At 48.3% G+C, this 18,472-nt stretch overlaps 1 protein-coding gene across 3 annotated transcripts; it reads left to right on the top strand.

Moving 5' to 3' along the window:
• Positions 1 to 1,378: 1,378 nt before the first annotated feature.
• On the top strand, positions 1,379 to 18,272 carry LOC108940460 (proteasome activator complex subunit 4B-like). Of its 3 annotated transcripts, none has more exons than XM_029250482.1 (47): positions 1,379 to 2,232; positions 3,429 to 3,569; positions 3,671 to 3,787; positions 4,733 to 4,777; positions 4,913 to 5,062; positions 5,270 to 5,333; positions 5,692 to 5,766; positions 6,000 to 6,122; positions 6,434 to 6,526; positions 7,469 to 7,734; positions 8,056 to 8,242; positions 8,334 to 8,423; positions 8,503 to 8,567; positions 8,801 to 8,951; positions 9,073 to 9,171; positions 9,271 to 9,340; positions 9,454 to 9,521; positions 9,665 to 9,880; positions 10,084 to 10,241; positions 10,350 to 10,445; positions 10,530 to 10,585; positions 10,713 to 10,769; positions 10,938 to 10,993; positions 11,092 to 11,190; positions 11,482 to 11,544; positions 11,623 to 11,718; positions 11,943 to 12,074; positions 12,166 to 12,375; positions 12,514 to 12,650; positions 12,815 to 12,868; positions 12,945 to 13,074; positions 13,161 to 13,242; positions 13,429 to 13,582; positions 13,775 to 13,841; positions 13,983 to 14,108; positions 14,391 to 14,543; positions 14,640 to 14,744; positions 14,842 to 14,933; positions 15,034 to 15,165; positions 15,317 to 15,525; positions 15,665 to 15,750; positions 15,960 to 16,088; positions 16,203 to 16,358; positions 16,465 to 16,627; positions 16,770 to 16,903; positions 16,991 to 17,136; positions 17,589 to 18,272. In XM_029250482.1, the coding sequence occupies exons 1-46, from the start codon at positions 2,027 to 2,029 to the stop codon at positions 17,123 to 17,125; spliced, it is 5,493 nt and encodes a 1,830-aa protein (XP_029106315.1). In that variant the 5' UTR covers positions 1,379 to 2,026; the 3' UTR covers positions 17,126 to 17,136; positions 17,589 to 18,272. The 3 variants fall into 3 exon arrangements, with proteins under 3 accessions (XP_029106315.1, XP_029106316.1, XP_018618183.2); XM_029250483.1 differs by lacking the exon at positions 17,589 to 18,272 and adding an exon at positions 17,467 to 17,581; XM_018762667.2 differs by lacking the exon at positions 17,589 to 18,272 and having other exon boundaries at positions 16,991 to 17,458.
• Positions 18,273 to 18,472: the final 200 nt, after the last annotated feature.

The following is an 18,472-nucleotide window of genomic DNA, read 5'->3' as shown; positions in this document are numbered from 1 at the left end:
GATTACAGCCCTGTCCACCAGACGGCACACTTAAAACTGCCCTCTCCACCAGAGGGCGCACTTGAGTTGCCCTATAGGTCACAAGGTGGAGTAGAAGCAAAGTGGAAACACATTCCTGAGGTCAGAGAGCTTTATCAGTCACACAGTGACCACAAACTACAAGCTAAAGGCATAATGCAGCACAGCTGAGACAGTCAGCGGGTTTCGAGGTCACCGGGGAGCTTCCTGTGACTCTTTGAATTAAGGGATTAAGCCAGGGGAGTGTTTGTCTCAATCTAAATTTAGTACGCCACAGGAGCCATAACGTACTGTAATCGTCTGGCCTGGGATCTGGAGGGAAACCCTCTGGACATTAACCCATGTTACATAATGACAAACCCATCAGCAGCAAATACTGTATGTTGTAAAGGATCTTGTTTACAAGTATATTGTAAAAACTATATTGAGGGGCAGGGGTGATACAGTGGTTACAGCTGTTGCCTTTGGAGTTTGCAGGTTTGAATCCCACCTCCTGCTGTGGCACTCTTGAGCAAGGTACTTACCCTGAATCGATAGAGTAAAAATTTCCCCACTGTATGAAGGGGTTAATCATTGCTTTAGAGAAAAGCAGGTTAGAGGGCACTCTGGTGCAACCTTCAGATGATGCTAAGAGTGGGGATGTCTTGAAGGCATCTCTGCCACAGCCCTACAGCTGTCATGCTGTTCAGGAGATGATGGAGAGGTGGTTCACCGGTCTGTCCTCCATGGGAGGGACCTTCAGTGTAAGCATGTCTCTGCTATGAAGGACTCCAGTCCGGAGTCCCCTCAAAGAAGAAATCATCTGCTTTCGTTAACATATTCCCTACTAATTTTGGAGGGACACTGAAAATGTGGTCAGCAAGAGCGGACATGGACTCCACTGCATTTGACAGCAGCAGGAGAATTCATGGGATGCAAAATACTTTGGTAAAACCCAAATGAGGACGCTTGAACAGCTGATGGTAGAAAAAGGCCGTAGAAATCCAGCGATGTTTGAGCTGAAGAACCGTAGTAGATTTGTAGAGGATCAAACATAGGACATTCATACTGGATCAACCAATACATTCATAGAGGTCCAGTGGTGTTGCAGCTGAAGAACCATAGTAGATTTGTAGAGGATCAACAACAGTAGATTCACAGAGGTCCAGTGACGTTGGAGCTGAAAAACTGTAGATTTGTAGAGGATCCGCCATAGCATGTTTGTATCAATCAATCAATCAATCAATAGTAACGTCGATAGAGGTCCAGTGGTGTTGGAGTTGAAGAACCACAGATTTGTAGATCATCAACCATATTACGTTCATAGAGGTCCGGTGGTGATGGAGCGGAAGAACCATCTCCCTCTCTGTTCCTTGGTGACTTCCGGATGACCTGCAGTGGAGAAACAGGCTACTATGAGCCGCTTGTAGAACAGCCTTGGGCTGGATCAGCTCGCTCAGTTGGGACCCTCTACAGCAGCCCAAGTGTACTGGTGGAAACCTGCTAAGGACTGGTGCGCATGGTGTGGACCTAAAGCTCTTTGTCCAAGGAGTGTCCTGGGGTCTTCCTGATCCACTGTGTGACCATCGCCATCGTTCACGTACATTTATTCAAAATGATCATCAGTTAGCCAGTTTCATACATGCTGACCTGCTGAGGGGACAAGATTTTCCCTCTAGCGAGAAGGTCCATGAAGGTACAGGAGTGTGTCCTGTAGCATGAAAAGTGGGGAAAGAACCAAAGGCAGAAGCATTACTGTCAGGGGAGGAAGGGCGGTGTGTGTGTGGGACACAGGGCCCAAGTCCGCTCGCTCACTCACTCACTAACTGACTCTCTCTCTTAGGTTCATGTCACATGTCTGCCCTTTAATCGCTGGTATGGTTGTGTGTAATGAGTTCTGACGGACGCGGAAGGAAGGTAAAAGTAAAAACAAACAGTACGTGTGCGGCGCACAGCGAAACGGAGAGTGGCGTGCGACGAAATAACGGCTGTAGCGCAGCGGCGAAGAGCGACGGACGGCGCGGCGGCCATGAGCGGTTGCTGCGCGGCGGGGCGCGAGCCGGCGGCTCTCGCGCCCCAGAAGGAGCTCCTGTACAACGCGCTGCTGCCGTACGCCGCCCGCCTCGAGCCCGAGTCCGCGCGCCTTCTGTCCGCCATCCGCTGCGGCCTGGGCCGCGCGGTGGTGCTGCGCGAGCTGTGGCCCGGCGCGCTGTTCTGGACCCGGCGGCTCTCCACGTGAGTACGGCCCTAATAACCCATAAATCATTAAAAAAACGCCGGTTAATAACGACGAATCAACGGAAAGGAGGATCTGGAGTGGAGCACCGATACCGGAGGACCGGACAGACCGCCCTTCGCGAGCCAGCTGACGGGAAGCGAAGCCCAGCACGCTCGCCGAGTCAAGCTGTACAAAGAGAAATGTACAGAAATGTGCAAAAACACACTATGTACGCCGGTGTGTGACCGCAGTGCATATTATAATAGCCGCGCCGCCCTGTGTTTTAAAATCATCATCATTCCGAGTGGTTTTACGGTTAATTCCCAGCTCGTTGGCGAGTGTGAGCTAACCGGTTAGCAGCCGGACCCGGAGTGAGTTCATTCAGCGAGAAACGGGAAACGCCACAAATATATATTTGTATATACGAATAATTACCTCAAGAAATGTGCACTATGTCCATAATCGCCCCCACAAGTGTGTCACATACCGAGTAATACCACGAAAAATGGGCGCTACTTCCAAAACTACCTCAGAATATTTCTTCAAAAGCTAATTTAGAACACGGCAGCATGAAGTGCAATAACTGCCATAGGAAGCAGGAACACGACAGTGAACTTACTCAAAAATTATTAATAATGCATTAATAAAGAGTAAAACAATTTATATTTACAATAAAAACATTATCTTAATGTATCAACCCCCCAAAGTGTGTAATATATCAATAACTCCCACAACAAAAATTGTTTTATAGCCATAACTATCAGTGTTCAGCATATGAACTAACAAAAACATGTCATGTATCAATAACTGCCACAAAAACAAACTAACTGATAATACAAATAAAGTATCGTGATAATATATGAGGCATGGTATTTATGTGTGTGAATGTAGTAAATTCCGCTGTTTGCCTGGAAGATGGAGTAAAGCCAACGATAAAGATGGATATTTTACATTTACGTATTCATTTAGCAGACGCTTTTCTCCAAAGAGACGTACATCTCGTTTTACTAACGGAAACGACTGCTTGGCTTTTAAAATCGCCTAATGGGTTTACAGACCCAACTCAACCCTGGTAGTTAACTAACTAACTGCAGCACAACCTCTGCTAAATAAATAAATATAAATGTTAAACTGGGAAAAAAGGGTCCAAACGTGGACATTAATGTCTTTTCGCTTTTCTCGCTTCCTTCCTGATGACCATGTCTTCTCACAGCTACCTGCGGCTCTACGGAAGGAAGTTCAGCAAAGATGACCATGTGCTGTTCATTAAGCTGGTCTATGAGCTGGTGACCATTCCCAGACTAGAGATCAGTATGATGCAGGGGTTTGCTCGCCTCCTCATCAACCTTCTCAAGTAAGACACGCACGGCCGTTTTCTTTTCTCCAGACGCGCATCGCTGTTTCGGTGTGTTCGCATCCCTGTCGCCCTCACTTGAACCCATCGCATCCTTGCAGGAAGAAGGAGCTGTTGTCACGGGATGACCTAGAGCTGCCGTGGAGACCGCTATACAATCTGTATGAAAGGATCCTCTACTCCAAAACGGAGCATCTGGGCCTCAACTGGTTCCCAAAGTAGGTTTGTCTTTATTCTGGCTGGTTCTTAATATCATGTTCCTGGCACCTCGTGCACACATTGCCTTTTGCTCTGCCTCGCTACCCTGCTCCCACATAGAGGGATCTCGAGAGTCAACGTTCTCCCTCCACCTCAGAGTGCTGAGATGGGAGTGTTGGAATGAGTTCGTGATGACCACACACCTCCCCGTTGCACTTCGTGATTTTTGTGTCTGCGTCAACCAAACGCCCCGGGGTATCCGATGTCCACCACGATGTTATTTTAATCTTCTCTGGCATGCTGAAGCCACCCTGGGTGTGGATGTGTGTATTTGCTCTACACTTCGCTGTGCAGTGCGCTCACCTTTACGTGTGTTTCACAGTGTTACTACAGAGCGTGTAGAGTTTGCACGTTATTATATACTACCACACTTTCTGTAGAGTTCTGCAGGCAGAATATCTTGTGTATATGCATGTAATATGTTTTGTAATTCGCATGTAAATGCAAATTCTGTTTGCACATGTGTAGATTTTAGGGGTATTTTTGTATGCAACAGCAGCTGTACATTATCAGTGTATGTGTGCATGCCTTTGTGTTAGTGAGTATTTTTAAAAAGAATGATATGGGGTGATATAGACAAGTGTTGGGCAGACTTGTGCTCCCTTTCCTGTGCCTAAATGCCACATGCACAGTCCTTATAACTGTATGTGTGTGCTGTTCAGCTTCAGTTTGAATATCCCTGACCATATTGCTGGAGTGTATCTCAGGTTGTCTGTATCTGGGCTCATATCTTTGGATACGCTGGGTTAGACCGAAACAGAACCGAATCTCAGCGTGATTCTCTGTGTGAAAACCTGCAGTGGACACTGCTAGGTTGACATCATTGTCAGGCACTTGAACAACCTCTCTTTTGTATTGCATGAGTCATTAAGTCCTTGTCTCCTGCTTTCTGTCTCTCCCTTCAGCTCAATTGAGAGCGTGCTCAAGATGCTGGTGAAGAGCTGCAGACCGTAAGTGTTTTTGATAGGCTCCTTTGCAGCCATAGCAAAAAAAAAAAAAAAAAAAAATCGGCAGAGAGAAACCAGTTTTTTTAAGGAATAATTTCAGGTCTATTTGCTATTGGAGTGGATCATCTGTGTTGGCAGGTATTTCAGAGAATCCTCCACTCAAGAGATGCTGGAGGAGTGGCGACCGCTGCTTTGCCCCTTTGATGTCACCATGCAGAAGGCCATTGGCTACCTCGAACTGTTTCTGCCCACCCTCCTGCCCCCGGAGAGCCACCACAAGGGTTTCAAGTGAGTCCCTCGCCCCAAATTTCCAACAGCTTTCATGTGTGCACCTCCTTGTCTCATAAAACACTGTATCAATAAGCACAAATAAGGAAAGAAACTTCCAGAGCATACTTACGTGTGTAAGATAAGTGATGAAGTGTTTAATATGGTGCGGATGTTGTGGAAGTGCTGCAGACCCCTTTCACACCTCTTTGTTTGTTGCTTTTGTAGGCTCTGGTTCAATGAGTTGATGGACCTGTGGATGTCCGTTCAGAACCTGCCTGGGTGGGAGGGGGTCAGTTCTAAATCCAAACAGTCTGCTTTGTCCATTGTCATCCTTCCGCTCATTGCGACCTGCTGTGTCATTAACACATGTCCCCACATCTGCCTTCCTGTTAAAATAGTTCTGTATCTTTCAGTGCAAACACTTCCTCGTTCACCCTCTACTGTCTGGATTTTAAAAGTCTTGTTAGGACTGAACAAGACTGTCTCTTTACCATTTAACCACTCCTACGCTCCTAATTATTTCGACATGTACTATTCACTGACTTTGAACTTTGTTATTGGTAATGCTGAATTTTAATCCAGAGTATTGTAATATGAACACACAGACAACGGAGAGAATGTGCCACAAATTACCTTTGTTCTCTCAGAATCTAGTGAATCTATTCGCTCGACTGGCCAGTGACAACATCGGCTACATTGACTGGGACCCATATATTCCCACGGTGGGTGACAAATTGCAAGTGTCTTCACCTGTGGTCCAAAGTTGAAGTGTGTGCTGGAGACCAATGCCTGAATGACAGGCACTTACTCTGTAGTGGAAGTTTTATTGAATTCATGTTTAGGTTATAATAAATTATAATATGTGTACAGTATTATGATATTATTAAATGCTCTTTGTGCCATTAAATATTCCTTAAAAAATTAAAAAAAAAAAAAAAAAAAAACACGTTTTCAGATCTTCACCAGAATCCTCCGGAGTTTGAACCTGCCAGTGGGGAGTGGCCAGGTGATGACCTCCAGGTCCTTGAGCAGTGCCTACGACATTGGCCACGTGGTGCTCTGGGTGTCCTCCATGCTGGTCAGCATTACGTATCCTGTTCCTTACACTCGCGCATATATTCACATTATTAAAGCATTTACTAAATTGAAATTGGCATGGTTGCATGGCTCAGAAGTAATTGTCTATTTAAGAGGAAATGTTTGAAAATGGCTGTCTGGACAATATAACCACAACGGATTGTCTTTTTCACTAATCTGAGAATGAATTTGCCCAACCCGTCATACTCATGTTACACACATTATAACAGATGTTTTATCCTAGATTTCTTTCTGCTTCCCATCAATCTCTGTGCCTTTCTGTGACCTATGACCTCTACCTGTGTCTGACAGGGTGGACCCAGTAAGAAGGCACAGAAGCATCTGAACGCCCTTTTTGACAGCATTGCCTCGTTCTTCCACCCTTCCAATAATGGCCGCTGGCTGGTGAGTCCATCGACTGTGCTTGGCCCATACCTACAGGAAACTGCTGTCACGCAGTGGCCATCAGTGTACATTGGCACCCTGATAGGAACTGAAATACTGGATGTATTTATTAATGTTTCTTCTTGTCAGAATAAAGTGTGGACAACCCACTAACTTCTTTTGAGATTCTAGATTGTAAATGTAGGTTGCAGCTCACCATTCCAAAACACTCCATAAAGATTAGGTTATTTGGGTGTGTAGGCTTACTGCCAGCTGTCTGTGAGTGTGTGTGGTTTAAAGAACACCACTGTGATGAACACAGGCAGTGAAGGTCACGCAGACCATTGCTGACCCAGTGGGACAGTAATAGGAATGACAGACTCAATCCAGAGAGTGGTTCTGTATCTGACTCTCTGCTCTGAGTCCATTTTTAGGTGTTGTTTGACCTCCAGTTCTTCCCCAAAGTCTGGCAATGGGACAGTCTTCCGTTTGATGCTTTCTGATCCCACAGAGCACTGTGTAGTGCTGCTTCTTGAGAAGCAGGTGCTATAATCCTTTCTTGGATTGTGACCAAAAAGTTGCAGGTTTGAAAGCCAGTGGGAAGCTCTAGGCAGCATTTATTCTCGGATGAACCTTTGCCTTTGGTTACTGCATGAGTGACTGAAGGACCCAAAATAATCATTTCTGCATTTAGATCTCTCTGTCTGTTGGTGTAATGCGCTGTTGTATTGTTTTTCTGAGATGTACATCACCTTGGAAAAAGCATCAGCTGTATGAATAAATGTAAATTTTTTGAAAAAAGAATCCTTCTTGTGTACCCTTATATACCAGGCTTGGCGTCCATGCCGTTTATTCAGTATGTCAGATAGTTCACATTAGTGTGTATCTGTGTACTATACTATAAACTAGCTTATGGTTTTATTTGTGTGTCCACCTGCGCATATCACCTGTTGGCCCATCTAGGTGAAGCTAATGAAGCTCCTTCAGCGCCTCCCAGCCAGTGTGGTTCGGCGGCTGCACCGCGAGCGCTATAAGAAACCGAGCTGGATGACCCCGGTGCTGGAAAGTCACAAGCTTACGGAGAAAGACATCACAGACTTTGTGGAGTGCATGAAGCAGCCGGTGCTGCTGGCCATGTTCAGCAAGACCGGCAGCCTGGATGCTGCCCAGGCCCTACAGAATCTGGCGCTGATGAGGCCCGAGTTAGTCATCCCACCTGTGCTGGAAAAGTGAGTGGAAGGGGTGGATGGGTGTGGTATGTTGAATTGGGAGAGAACAGTGGGCATGGTCACATTGGAATGGGAGTTATGTTGGAGTGAGAGGGCTTGATGTGAGTCAGTGGGAGGGGGCATCTGCGTGTGCTCATGCTGTACCAGGAGAGAGGGTATGGTCATTCTGAAGTAGGCAGGGGGAACTGAGTCTGTCCTGAGGGAAAGGAGGAGGGGCACATCACAGCAAAAATTCATCAGCTTTCCTAGAGCCCTGTCACTTCTGAAATCACTGCAAGCAAGTCTCACATCAGTTGTTATCTGGCCATCACCCCCCTGCAGGACATACCCTGCTATGGAGACACTAACAGAGCCACACCAGCTGACAGCAACCCTCAGCTGCATGATTGCTGTGGCGCGCAGCCTGGTATCTGGGGGCCCTTATTACCTTGAGGGCCCTATACATGTGCTGCCCCTTTTAATGAGAGCACTGCCAGGCGTTGACCCCAACGACTTCAGCAAGTGTATGGTGGGTAGTGCCCGTGTCTCACTTTGCACAGTATTGTACTTAATGCACACACCAGCAACAGTTCTGGCTGATGGCTCCGTCTTTGCTGCAGATAACTTTCCAATTCATTGCAACGTTCTCAACCCTGGTGCCTTTGGTTGACTGCTCGTCAGCCCTGCAGGAGCGCAGTGACCTGACCGAGGTGTGTGGTCCCTCACTCTCTGCTCGCGTGAATCCATCCCCGTAGCGTCCTGAGCTCACCGGTTTCTGTTTCTCTTTAGGTAGAGCGTGAGCTCTGTTCCGCCTCCGCAGAGTTTGAGGACTTCGTTCTGCAGTTTATGGACAAGTATGCTGGCATCACTGTCCCCCTGAGACCTGATAGTGTTATTTGTTGTGTATTTTGATGCTTGTTTTGTCTATATATGTCTAGTGTTTAGGCATATTTGTTTTGTGTGTGGAGAGAGGGTTTTACCAGAATTACTGTGTTGTTCACCTTGTTTATTGACAAGCTTATGTTGTTTAGATTTGTGTGTGAATGCAGTCGCACAGATGTGCCGCATGGATTATCTTTCTGCGCAGGTGCTTTGCACTCATTGACAGCAGCACACTGGAGCAGACCCGCGGAGAGTTTGAGACGGAGAAGATGACACATCTGGAGAGCCTGGTGGAGCTAGGCCTGTCATCCACTTTCAGCACGATCCTCACACAGTGCTCCTTGGACATCTTCAAGGTCAGAGATAAATAATATCGTGTAAACACAGCATCTCACTCCCTGCCGCTGTGGGTTTTTTACGCTATAGGTTGTGTAAAAGCGCGTCTCTCATGCTATGTGCTATATGTTGTTTTCACAGGTCGCTCTGCAGAAGGTCTTCAGTTATGCCACCAGCAACATCTTCGAGATGCGAGTAGCAGGCCGCATGGTGGCTGACCTGTGCCGAGCTGCAGCCAAGGTGAGTCCCGCACCTGTGTGGAACGGCAGATCTCCGCACACAGGTTCCCACACAGGAAAATAAGGAGGAAAATAATAACAATGTGTCTCTGTCTTGCAGTGCCGCCCTACAGAGTCTCTCAAGCTTTTTGTGCCACACTGCTGCCATGTCATTTCCCAGATCACGGCTAGTGAGTGTCCCATAAACGCAGCTGGGTCGCAGCAACTCATCACAACCCGGTGATTGCATACTGTGTGTGTGTATGAGTGTGTGCTCACAATTCCAGTTTCTGTGTTCCCACAGACGAGGACATCCTCAGTGAAGAGGAGCTGGACAAGGAGCTGCTGTGGAACCTGCAACTGCTTTCAGAGGTATGGGTCCGACATCAAATATTTAGAGATTAAAGAAGACCACTAACAAACTGACATCTGTCTTACCATGAAGGTCGTGAGGATCCAGACTGTCTGGTTAGCGCTGGTGTTTCCACCATACTCGCCTCCCTTTCTCCTTCCAGGTGACCCGAGTGGATGGAGCCGAGCTCCTGGCTTACAGCACTGAGCTGCTGAAGGTTCTACAGGTGACGTTGCAGCTGAAGAGCAAGCAGGGCTACACCCTGGCCTGCAGCCTGCTGCACCACATTCTGCGTTCCACCGCCCTCATCTACCCCACAGACTACTGCAGCGTTCCAGGAGGCTTTGAGCGCCCCTTTGACACCTATCTGCCCATCCATGTAAGGGGCTAAGACTTTGTACCTGCTCATCTTGACCTTCCCAGATTGTACTGTACTTTATGGTCATGCTGCAGTCGGTTGTGGGATTTTAGCATTTTGCTGAAACATGAGACAAACTTTAAAAAAAAATCTTTAAAAAAGGGCTTCTTGTGAAACAAATGGGCTGTTCTGGTTTGTCATCTGACACACTCTTCCCTCTACAGGACTGGGGCCGCCCTGGCGACCTGCACAACTTGCAGATCCAGTGGCATGTGCCCAGCACAGAGGAGACAACCTTCATCTTCTACCTGTTGGACTTGCTGCTGCGGCCAGAGCTCCTGCGTCTTCAGAGACATGTCAAGGGCGAGGAGACTATGAGCAGGTCTGAGCTGGGGGTGGGGTTATAGGCAGGTGAGAGGTTTAAATTTATGATTGCAGCCCCTGATTGTGGGCTTGGTTAGGTCACTCCCTCACTCTTAGTCATTCACAGGGAAGACGTCCTGCATAGTCTGACTATCGTGCAGCACTGTCTCCTGGGAGCTGGGGGCTTACTGCCCCCCCTTGATGGACCAGTGGTGTCAGGCCTGTGAGTGAGTTGTGTAACATAAACGCAACACAAAACCTGTCCTATCTCAGCGGGGCATGTGACCTCTCCCTCTCTGTCTTACAGGGTGTCCAGCATGGTGAGTCTAAAGGACATTGAGATCTGGACTGGGGTAGAGTACGGTGAGTGCCTCTCCTTCCCTGGACACTATGGTGTCAAAATGCATGTGAGGTGTTATAAATAAAATAACCACATCACTAGCAGGTTCAGCATCATCTGACTGAGCTGATCTCTTTTCTTCGACTACAGATCTCTCCAGGGAGAACTATAGGGAGATGATCTACAGTATGCTGAGACAACTCCTGCGTGAGTGGGTCCCTGTTCAGTGCCACAGCCCACCTACACACTCACTGTTGCTTCAGACACCAACTAATACACTGAGCGCAACACAAACACCTGCTGATGTGTTCAATAGTACAAACACCAACCTGTGCCCTGACTGCAGCTCACACCACCTATTGGTTCTTTTTTCAGGTCACATTCTTGCACACTCTGAGGACGACACCAAGTCTCTCTTCCTTATCATCAAGGTGGGTACCTATCACTGTGGTGCAATGCAGACTTTTTTTAAAGCTACAGACAATATCTTTAGGGCCTCACCGACATGTTTGCACCCCCTGCTCCCCAGATCATTGGTGACCTGCTACTCTACAAAGGCTCCCAGAAGAGTGAATTTGATTCTCGGTGGAAGAGCTTCAGCCTGGTGAAGAAGTCTATGGAAGACCGGGTAGGTGTCCATTCAGTTCTAGGCACCCATCTTGTGTCCATGTATGATAATGTCCAATGATCGCTGGCAGCAGTACTTTGCTACAGTACATTGAACTACATTTGGTTGTATAACATGCACTAAGCACTCATTGAATCTCATCTGAAAGTGGTTTGCAAAGTACTGATATACCTCCTCTACTCCCTTCCCTCTGCACTCATCACCTAATCAACTTCTGGACTGCTCCGATTGCTTGCTGCCCCATTACCTCACTGGTTCCATTTACTTTCCGTCACTGATTCTTCCCCTCAGCTCCATGGAAGGAAGCGACACATACGAGCTCTGCTGATTGACAGAGTGATGCTACAGCATGAGGTAGGGACTTGTGCATTCTATGAAATATGTGAAGTTTACACACTGGCATCTGCAGGAATTTCTGTGTGTGTCCATCAGATGAGAAAGCTGACAGTAGAGGGCTGTCAGTATAAGACAGTTCACCAGGAGCTGCTGCGAGACCTACTGAGACTGTCCACTAGCACTTATAGTCAGGTAAGCTTCTCCCAGGATGCTCCCACTCTCCTCCTGGACCTCCAGATGTCGCATCTCAGTCCTCTAATTTGGCAACCATATTTTGTATTTTATTATTTTAAAAACTCTGTGTTCTTATCTACATGTGATCGTTGGGGGCTTTTTTCTGAATATTGCTACATACTGCATCTCCACAACGTAAGTATGACGTAACATACAGTATGTGTACCCCTGTTGTGCTCCAGGTGCGGAGCAAAGCTCAAACCATGTTGTTCACAGCGCTGGGTACCTACAACTTCTGCTGCCGGGACCTGATCCCCCAAGTCCTGGAGTATCTCAAGCCAAACCGGGATGATGTCACGCAGCAGCAGTTCAAGGTGAAGCAGCCCCTGTCACATACGTACCTCTTAAACATTCTGACGCTTATTCGTTGTCTTTGAGCTCCTCCTGCTCCACCTCCACCATCAGGGTGCCCTTTACTGTCTGCTGGGGAGCAACAGCAGTGTATGCATGGCCAACTTACATGACTGGGACTGCATCGGACTCACTTGGCCAGCACTGGTCCAGTCTGGCCTCAGCAAGGCCATGTCCTTAGAGAAGCCTTCCGTTGTGCGTCTCTTCGATGACCTCGCTGACAAGGTCCACCGACAGTATGAGACCATTGGCCTTGACTTTGGGGTAAGGTTGGCCAATTGCTTAATAAACCAGTGCTGGGTCAGTGGACCTAGCATGTTCTCAGCTGAGTGCTAAATTAAGAATATGTAAGCTTTTACTGAGCTAGGTGACAGGTTGTGCTCAGTGTTTGTTTCTTGCCAGGTGCCAGAGGCTGCTGTTATCTTGGCAGATGCACTTATGAGGTCTGGAAGCCCTGCCTCTACTCTGGCCATGCCTACAGCCCAGGAACTGGAGGAAGGCCAACAGCATCAGCAGGAAAAGAACCTGGACTCTGAGCAGTGAGTCAGCCTAACCACCTGTAACACCACTAAGACATGCATACAGGCACATTGACTGTGATGGTTACGCAGTGTCACTGCTTACATTTTCACAATTGTAAAGACATACTGTACTCTGCTTTATCAGTACATGCTGTGCTCTCTCTCTGCTGCCTTCTCTGTAGGAAATATGAAAAGCTGATCAATAATCTTCTGGAATGCCTCCAAGAAAGAGATTTGTAAGTGTGTATTTGTGTCTGTATGTGTTTTGTTTTCGCATGCATGGACATTTCAGTACCTTGCTCCGTTTCCCAGGCCCTGGAAGTTTGAGCAGATTGCTGTTGGCTTCCTGTCGCTGCTGCTGAGGGACGACCACCCCCTGCCCTCTTCTGCCATTCACTTCTTTGTCCAGAGCCTTAACCATGACTCGCTTGCTGTGCGCAAGGTGTGTGTCCATGCTCAGCACAGTCGCGTCATCAGAGCGGATTCTCACGGCAGGCTCACAGCAGTCCTTCCCACCCATTCCACCAGGTGGCGATCTCGGCTGTGGCCGGAATCTTGAAGCAGCTGAAGAGGCCTCACAAAAAAGTTCCTGTGCATCCCTGTGAAATTAGTGAGTACGGGTTGAGCCAGTTGGTAGCCATGACTCCATTACTCCCCTCCGGCCGATCCCTTCTACATACTTTGTCTTGTCCCGTCAGCTCTTATGACGTCATTCCTGTCCTCTAGTCAAGTGGTTTTCTTTTGGCTGCACCATCTGCTACAGTAATACAAATGATAATGATCCTCCCAACACCAGGTGGCGTGAGTGAGCCAGACGAGTTGGTGGCAGGAGACAGGCCTGATAACCGCTGGCTCCAGTACGACAGCAGTCACCTGCCTCGCAGTCAGCAGGACTGGGAGCGCTGCCGCTTTGTGGAGAAGACGCACTGGGGCTACTATGGCTGGCCGCGGTATAGGCCTCTCTCCGTCCTCCACGTTCCCTCCATCTCTCCCGGCATCTTCCCTTCATCTTTCTGTCACCTTCCCTTCGTCTTCATCACCTTGCCTTGAGTTCACTGTGTTCATCTACATGCCCCTCAACTCTCTTTTCCTGCCTCCTTCTCTCTCCCTTTCTCTCCTCCTTTGTCCCTGTCTCTCTCCAGGAAGTTGATGATGTACTGTCCCTCTGAGAAGACCATGCAGTGCATCACTCGAAAAGAAATGTGTGAGGTACACACTTACAGGAATGCATATACATATACACACACACACACCTAAACACACAGTTTACAGAGCACACACTGACATACATACATGCATGCTCCTGAACTTCAAAGGCTCCTTCTGGGTTTTCTGTTTTGTTTGTTTCAGAGGGAGCAGATCATCTATGACCATTTTTCAGATTCTGTGTTCATCGACCAGCTTATCAGGTTCTTGTCCCTGGAAGACCGCAAGGGGAAGGACAAGTTCAACCCCCGGCGCTTCTGCCTCTTCAAGGTGTGGCTACCTGCTGAGGAAGAGGGACCAAGTTACACAGCTAGATGTTCACATGCACTTCAGGAGGCAAATATAACAGCAGGGCTCTTCTGGGACCTGAAATTATATCCGTTTTACCAGAGCCCACTTGCCATACAGACCATTAACTGTCCCTTCTTGTGCCTTGGTGATGTGTTGAATTATAAACCAAAACCTTTAGTTTTACCTTTGAGGTGTCAGCTGTTGCCTGATTTTTAACGCATTTCTGATGGGATCCATCACGCTCCTCATGCTGCCTCACAGGGGCTGTTCCGAAACTTTGGCGATGACTTTCTGCCCTTGCTGCGGCCTCACATGGAGCGGCTGGTGGCCGACACTCACGAGAGCCCACAACGCTGCGTGGCCGAGATCATTGCGGGGCTGATCCGGGGCTCCAAGCACTGGAGCTACAGTAAGGTGTGAATGATAACACTTAATACGGTCTAGACTCACAGTGAAGACTGCCATAACAAAGTGGACATGTCTGTGATATTTGACCTCTGACCCTGGTAGGTGGAAAGCTTGTGGGAGGTGCTGTGCCCCCTTATCCGCACAGCGTTGTCCAACATCACTGTGGAAACCTACGCAGACTGGGGCACCTGCATCGCTACTGCATGCGTACGTACAGTTCGCCGATTGGTGTGTGTGTTCATCTCTAGTGCCCGTACTTGCCTTTGAGTTTTTCAGTTATCTTTTACCTCTGACTCTCCTACAGGAGAGCAGAGACCCCCGCAAGCTGCACTGGCTCTTTGAGATGCTGATGGAGTCACCGGTGTCCGGGGAAGGGGGGTCTTTCGTGGATGCCTGGTAAGCTGTTAACAGTCCTAGTCTGTGTGTGTAGTAGCGCCACCCTGCTGTTGGAAGCTTTCACCCGTGATGATGACCTTCCCCTCTGCCCCCTGCCCAGCCGCCTCTACGTGCTCCAAGGGGGCCTGGCCCAGCAGGAATGGAGGGTCTCAGAACTCCTCCACCGTTTGTTGGAGTACCTGGAGCCAAAACTCACTCAGGTTTACAAGAACGTTCGTGAGCGTATTGGCAGGTAGGCCCCAGTGCAGTCTAACACTTCACTGACTGTCATAGTAATAATGGTGACTTGATAACTTTGCACTGAATTGTGGTCGTAACAACGGCGCGATGGTTGCATTATTACACTACCATCTCGCTGTGTCTCTCCCTCCGTCCACCTGCAGTGTGCTCACCTACATCTTCATGATGGATGTGGACCTTCCCCGCACGTGCCCCACTCTGTCTCCCCGAATTTCGGACTTCACAGATCGCGTGCTGACCTGTCTCAAGCCCCTTCTGGAGGCCGACGGGGAGATCCAGAACCACGTGGCAGATGAGAACGGGGAGGAGGCACAGGATGAGCGAACGCAGGCCGTCAAGCTACTCAAGACTGGTGAGATGGGCTGCACCTCTGCCTGATGATTGCGTAATGTGTCCGTTGCATAATGTTTGTTTTCGGTACTGAAGTTGCTCATGTCCAGTGACTGTATTGTGTAATGTGTATGTAACATTTTTTATAATGTGCTTTTAAGTGTTGAAGTGGCTCATATCCAGTGCAGGACGCTCGTTCTCCAGCTCCGCGTCACGGCAAGTGAAGCTACTGCCTCTGCTCTTCAAAGTGAGTCTCCTCCCCTCCTGTCAGTGTTCATCCTTCAAGGTTTATCTTTCTCCCACTCTTTGTTCTTTCCACTTCATCAACTTGTGTCTTCTGTCCTTGTCTGATTGTCTTTTTTCCCCTGCTGTTCTCCTGGCCATGTTTACAGTTCCACTGAGTGTCTCTCTCAGCTCAGTCTTTCCCCCTTTGTCTCCCTCTGTCTGGGGCTCCAGATTGCCCGTGTGGAGAATGACAACAGTTTCGACGAGCTAAAGCGAGATGCCAAATCCTGCCTGACGCTCATGTCCCAGGGGCTGCTGTACCCTGAGCAGATCCCACAGGTGCTGCGCACCCTGCAGGAGGTGAGGCCACAGGGGCATTCTGCTGAGATGGCTTGTGCTCGGGACTCTATTCTCTGTTTGAGATGCTGTGTTGAAGTTTACGCTGAACAGTCTTGGGGGTGCTCTTGGTTGCAGATTGCAGGCAGCAGCTCCTGGAATGCCCGCTACTTGGTGCTCACCTACCTGCAGGTGATGGTCTTCTGTAATCTGTTTACATTCTTGAGCAGCGAGGAGGCTGTGAAAAATGTTCGAACGCTGGTCATCAGGCTGCTGGAGGATGAGCAGCTGGAGGTTTGTAACATTTCCTGGCCTTCACTTTCCTTCAAAAATACAGCAGTGTAGTGTCCGTCGCACTTCCTCACCTTTTCTTTCCACTTCACACCTTTCTTTGCATCAGGTGCGTGAGATGGCAGCCACCACGCTGAGCGGCTTCCTGCAGTGTCACTTCCTTTGCATGGACGCCGCCATGCAGGAGCACTTTGAGACTCAGTGTAAGACCCGCTTACCCAAGAAGAGGAAGCGAGAGCTGGGATCCGCGGTGGACACTATCCCCCCGGCAGGTGTGTACTTGGCTACATGTAACCTTCCTTTTGCAGGCACTGGTAGAACACTGGATGTACTATGGCTGGAGGTCAATCCCTCTGTGTGGTGTCCTCAGCTCAGCAGTCTTTTTTCTTGTGTGTGTGGTGCGTGTGAACTCAGACCTGGTGCGGCGCCATGCTGGAGTGCTCGGCCTCAGTGCCTGCATCCTGTCCAGCCCATATGATGTCCCTACCTGGATGCCACAGCTGCTCATGGACCTCAGCTCCCATCTGAACGACACACAACCCATAGAGGTAGGTGAGGGGTGGAGCTACAGCTGATAGCAGTGGGTGGGGCTATGACCAGGGAGTGCTGTGTCTGACGTGCTCATGTTGGAGCAGATGACTGTGAAGAAGACCCTGACAAACTTTCGGCGGACCCATCATGACAACTGGCAGGAGCATAGGCAGCAGTTCACGGACGACCAGCTGCTGGTGCTCACGGACCTGCTGGTGTCACCCTGCTACTACGCCTAGTGCCGGAAGAGGTACAGGAGCGCTCCTTTGCCGAGCATCGCCTTGTTCTTCTAAGTATCCATCAGGCAGCCCATTAGTCATCCTCAAAATGAGCTTTTCTCGGAGGCTTATAATAATAACTGAGCCGCTGAGAACCAATTCGACATCCTGTCGTCACGAGTACAACTGAGGAGAACGTCGTAATGTTCAGAAATAGGACAATCTGAGCCAGGATTTGGGGGAGTGAAAAGGTGACATGGTGTGATTATTAATCAGTGGATTATAAGTATAGAAAAAATATGCATGTCAGTGTAAGGATGTTCCAGTTTCATTATGAAACTATCTCTTATTATCTTTCACAGGATAAAATGTGACACTGTGTTGGAGGCAGTTCTTAGATTGTTCTATACCTATACATATAATTATGTGTAAAACAAGCTAAAATTCAGTGAAGGAAGGTGGACATTCTCCTCCGATTTCTCAGTTTCTGCTGGGTGGTGTGTGAACGAGATACCGACCTGGAAGTCTCAAGATTCAGCTGAGGAGTTTTCTAATACGTGCAGTATTTTCTGGAAGTGTACTTGGAATTCCGAAATTTCACTCAAACTTTTGTCAAGAAGACTTGATAATGAATCGATGCCTGGAGCCGGGAAGTGATGTCATTTCCTCAGTGCCCAGGAAACATCTTGATGTCCATGTGATCTCTGCACAGTGCTGTCACAGGCTGGAGTCAATGGCCTGCATCACCAACCCATACCTGTTTTGTCATTGTAAAACTTTAAAGGTTATCATTAACTTGGTGCATTTTTGTCACAAAGTAAGTGTGTATGTTCACGTTGTCTGCTGTGCCTGTCAGTATGAGCATGTGTGAACATCTGTTTAAGTAAAACATCACGTCGTACAGTATCATCCACGATCACTTGTCATGTGGCCTCATTCATTATCACATTTGTGGATGAGGCAGCAATAAGACCAGCCAAACGTAGACCTACCGTCAGCAATGGTTCATTTCCTTCCCATTGTTGTGGTTCTGGTTGATCCTCGAACATCGAGGTTCTAAACGAACCGCACAGAAGCAGAGTGAGGCCAGCCAGGCACTGGCAGCTGCTTTCTACCGCAGGGCTGCACAGTGTAGTGCCAAAACTGCAGGGATTTTTTTAGATATACAGTTTTGCTTATTTTAAAAAGACAAATAAATGGTTTGTTTGTATCAAACTTGTGTCTTGTGTGTTTCTGTGATGTCTGAGATTCAGGATTCTGTAGATTCGTGTCTGTTGCTCTCTGTCCTGAGTGCCCTCGGAGACGGTGTAAGATTTTTTTCTGTCAGCAGGTCAATATGGAGCACTCGGTGCCGTCAGTGGTCTTGAC

The sequence above is a fragment of the Scleropages formosus genome, chromosome 3 (assembly GCF_900964775.1).
Source record: "Scleropages formosus chromosome 3, fSclFor1.1, whole genome shotgun sequence".
In the NCBI taxonomy this organism is placed as follows: Eukaryota; Metazoa; Chordata; class Actinopteri; order Osteoglossiformes; family Osteoglossidae; genus Scleropages; species Scleropages formosus.
The sequence above is the reverse complement of the archived record's forward strand: the minus strand, read 5'-3'. Positions and strand labels throughout refer to the sequence as shown.

What these genes read in the sequence shown, in the direction of transcription:
- LOC108940460 (XM_029250482.1), top strand. Translation starts at nt 2,027, where the DNA reads ATGAGCGGTTGCTGCGCGGCGGGGCGCGAGCCGGCGGCTCTCGCGCCC. An exon ending in GAGTGATGCTACAGCATGAG is followed by an intron (nt 11,545 to 11,622) that starts GTAGGGACTTGT and finishes TGTGTCCATCAG; the next exon opens with ATGAGAAAGCTGACAGTAGA. An exon ending in GTTCGTGAGCGTATTGGCAG is followed by an intron (nt 15,166 to 15,316) that starts GTAGGCCCCAGT and finishes GTCCACCTGCAG; the next exon opens with TGTGCTCACCTACATCTTCA.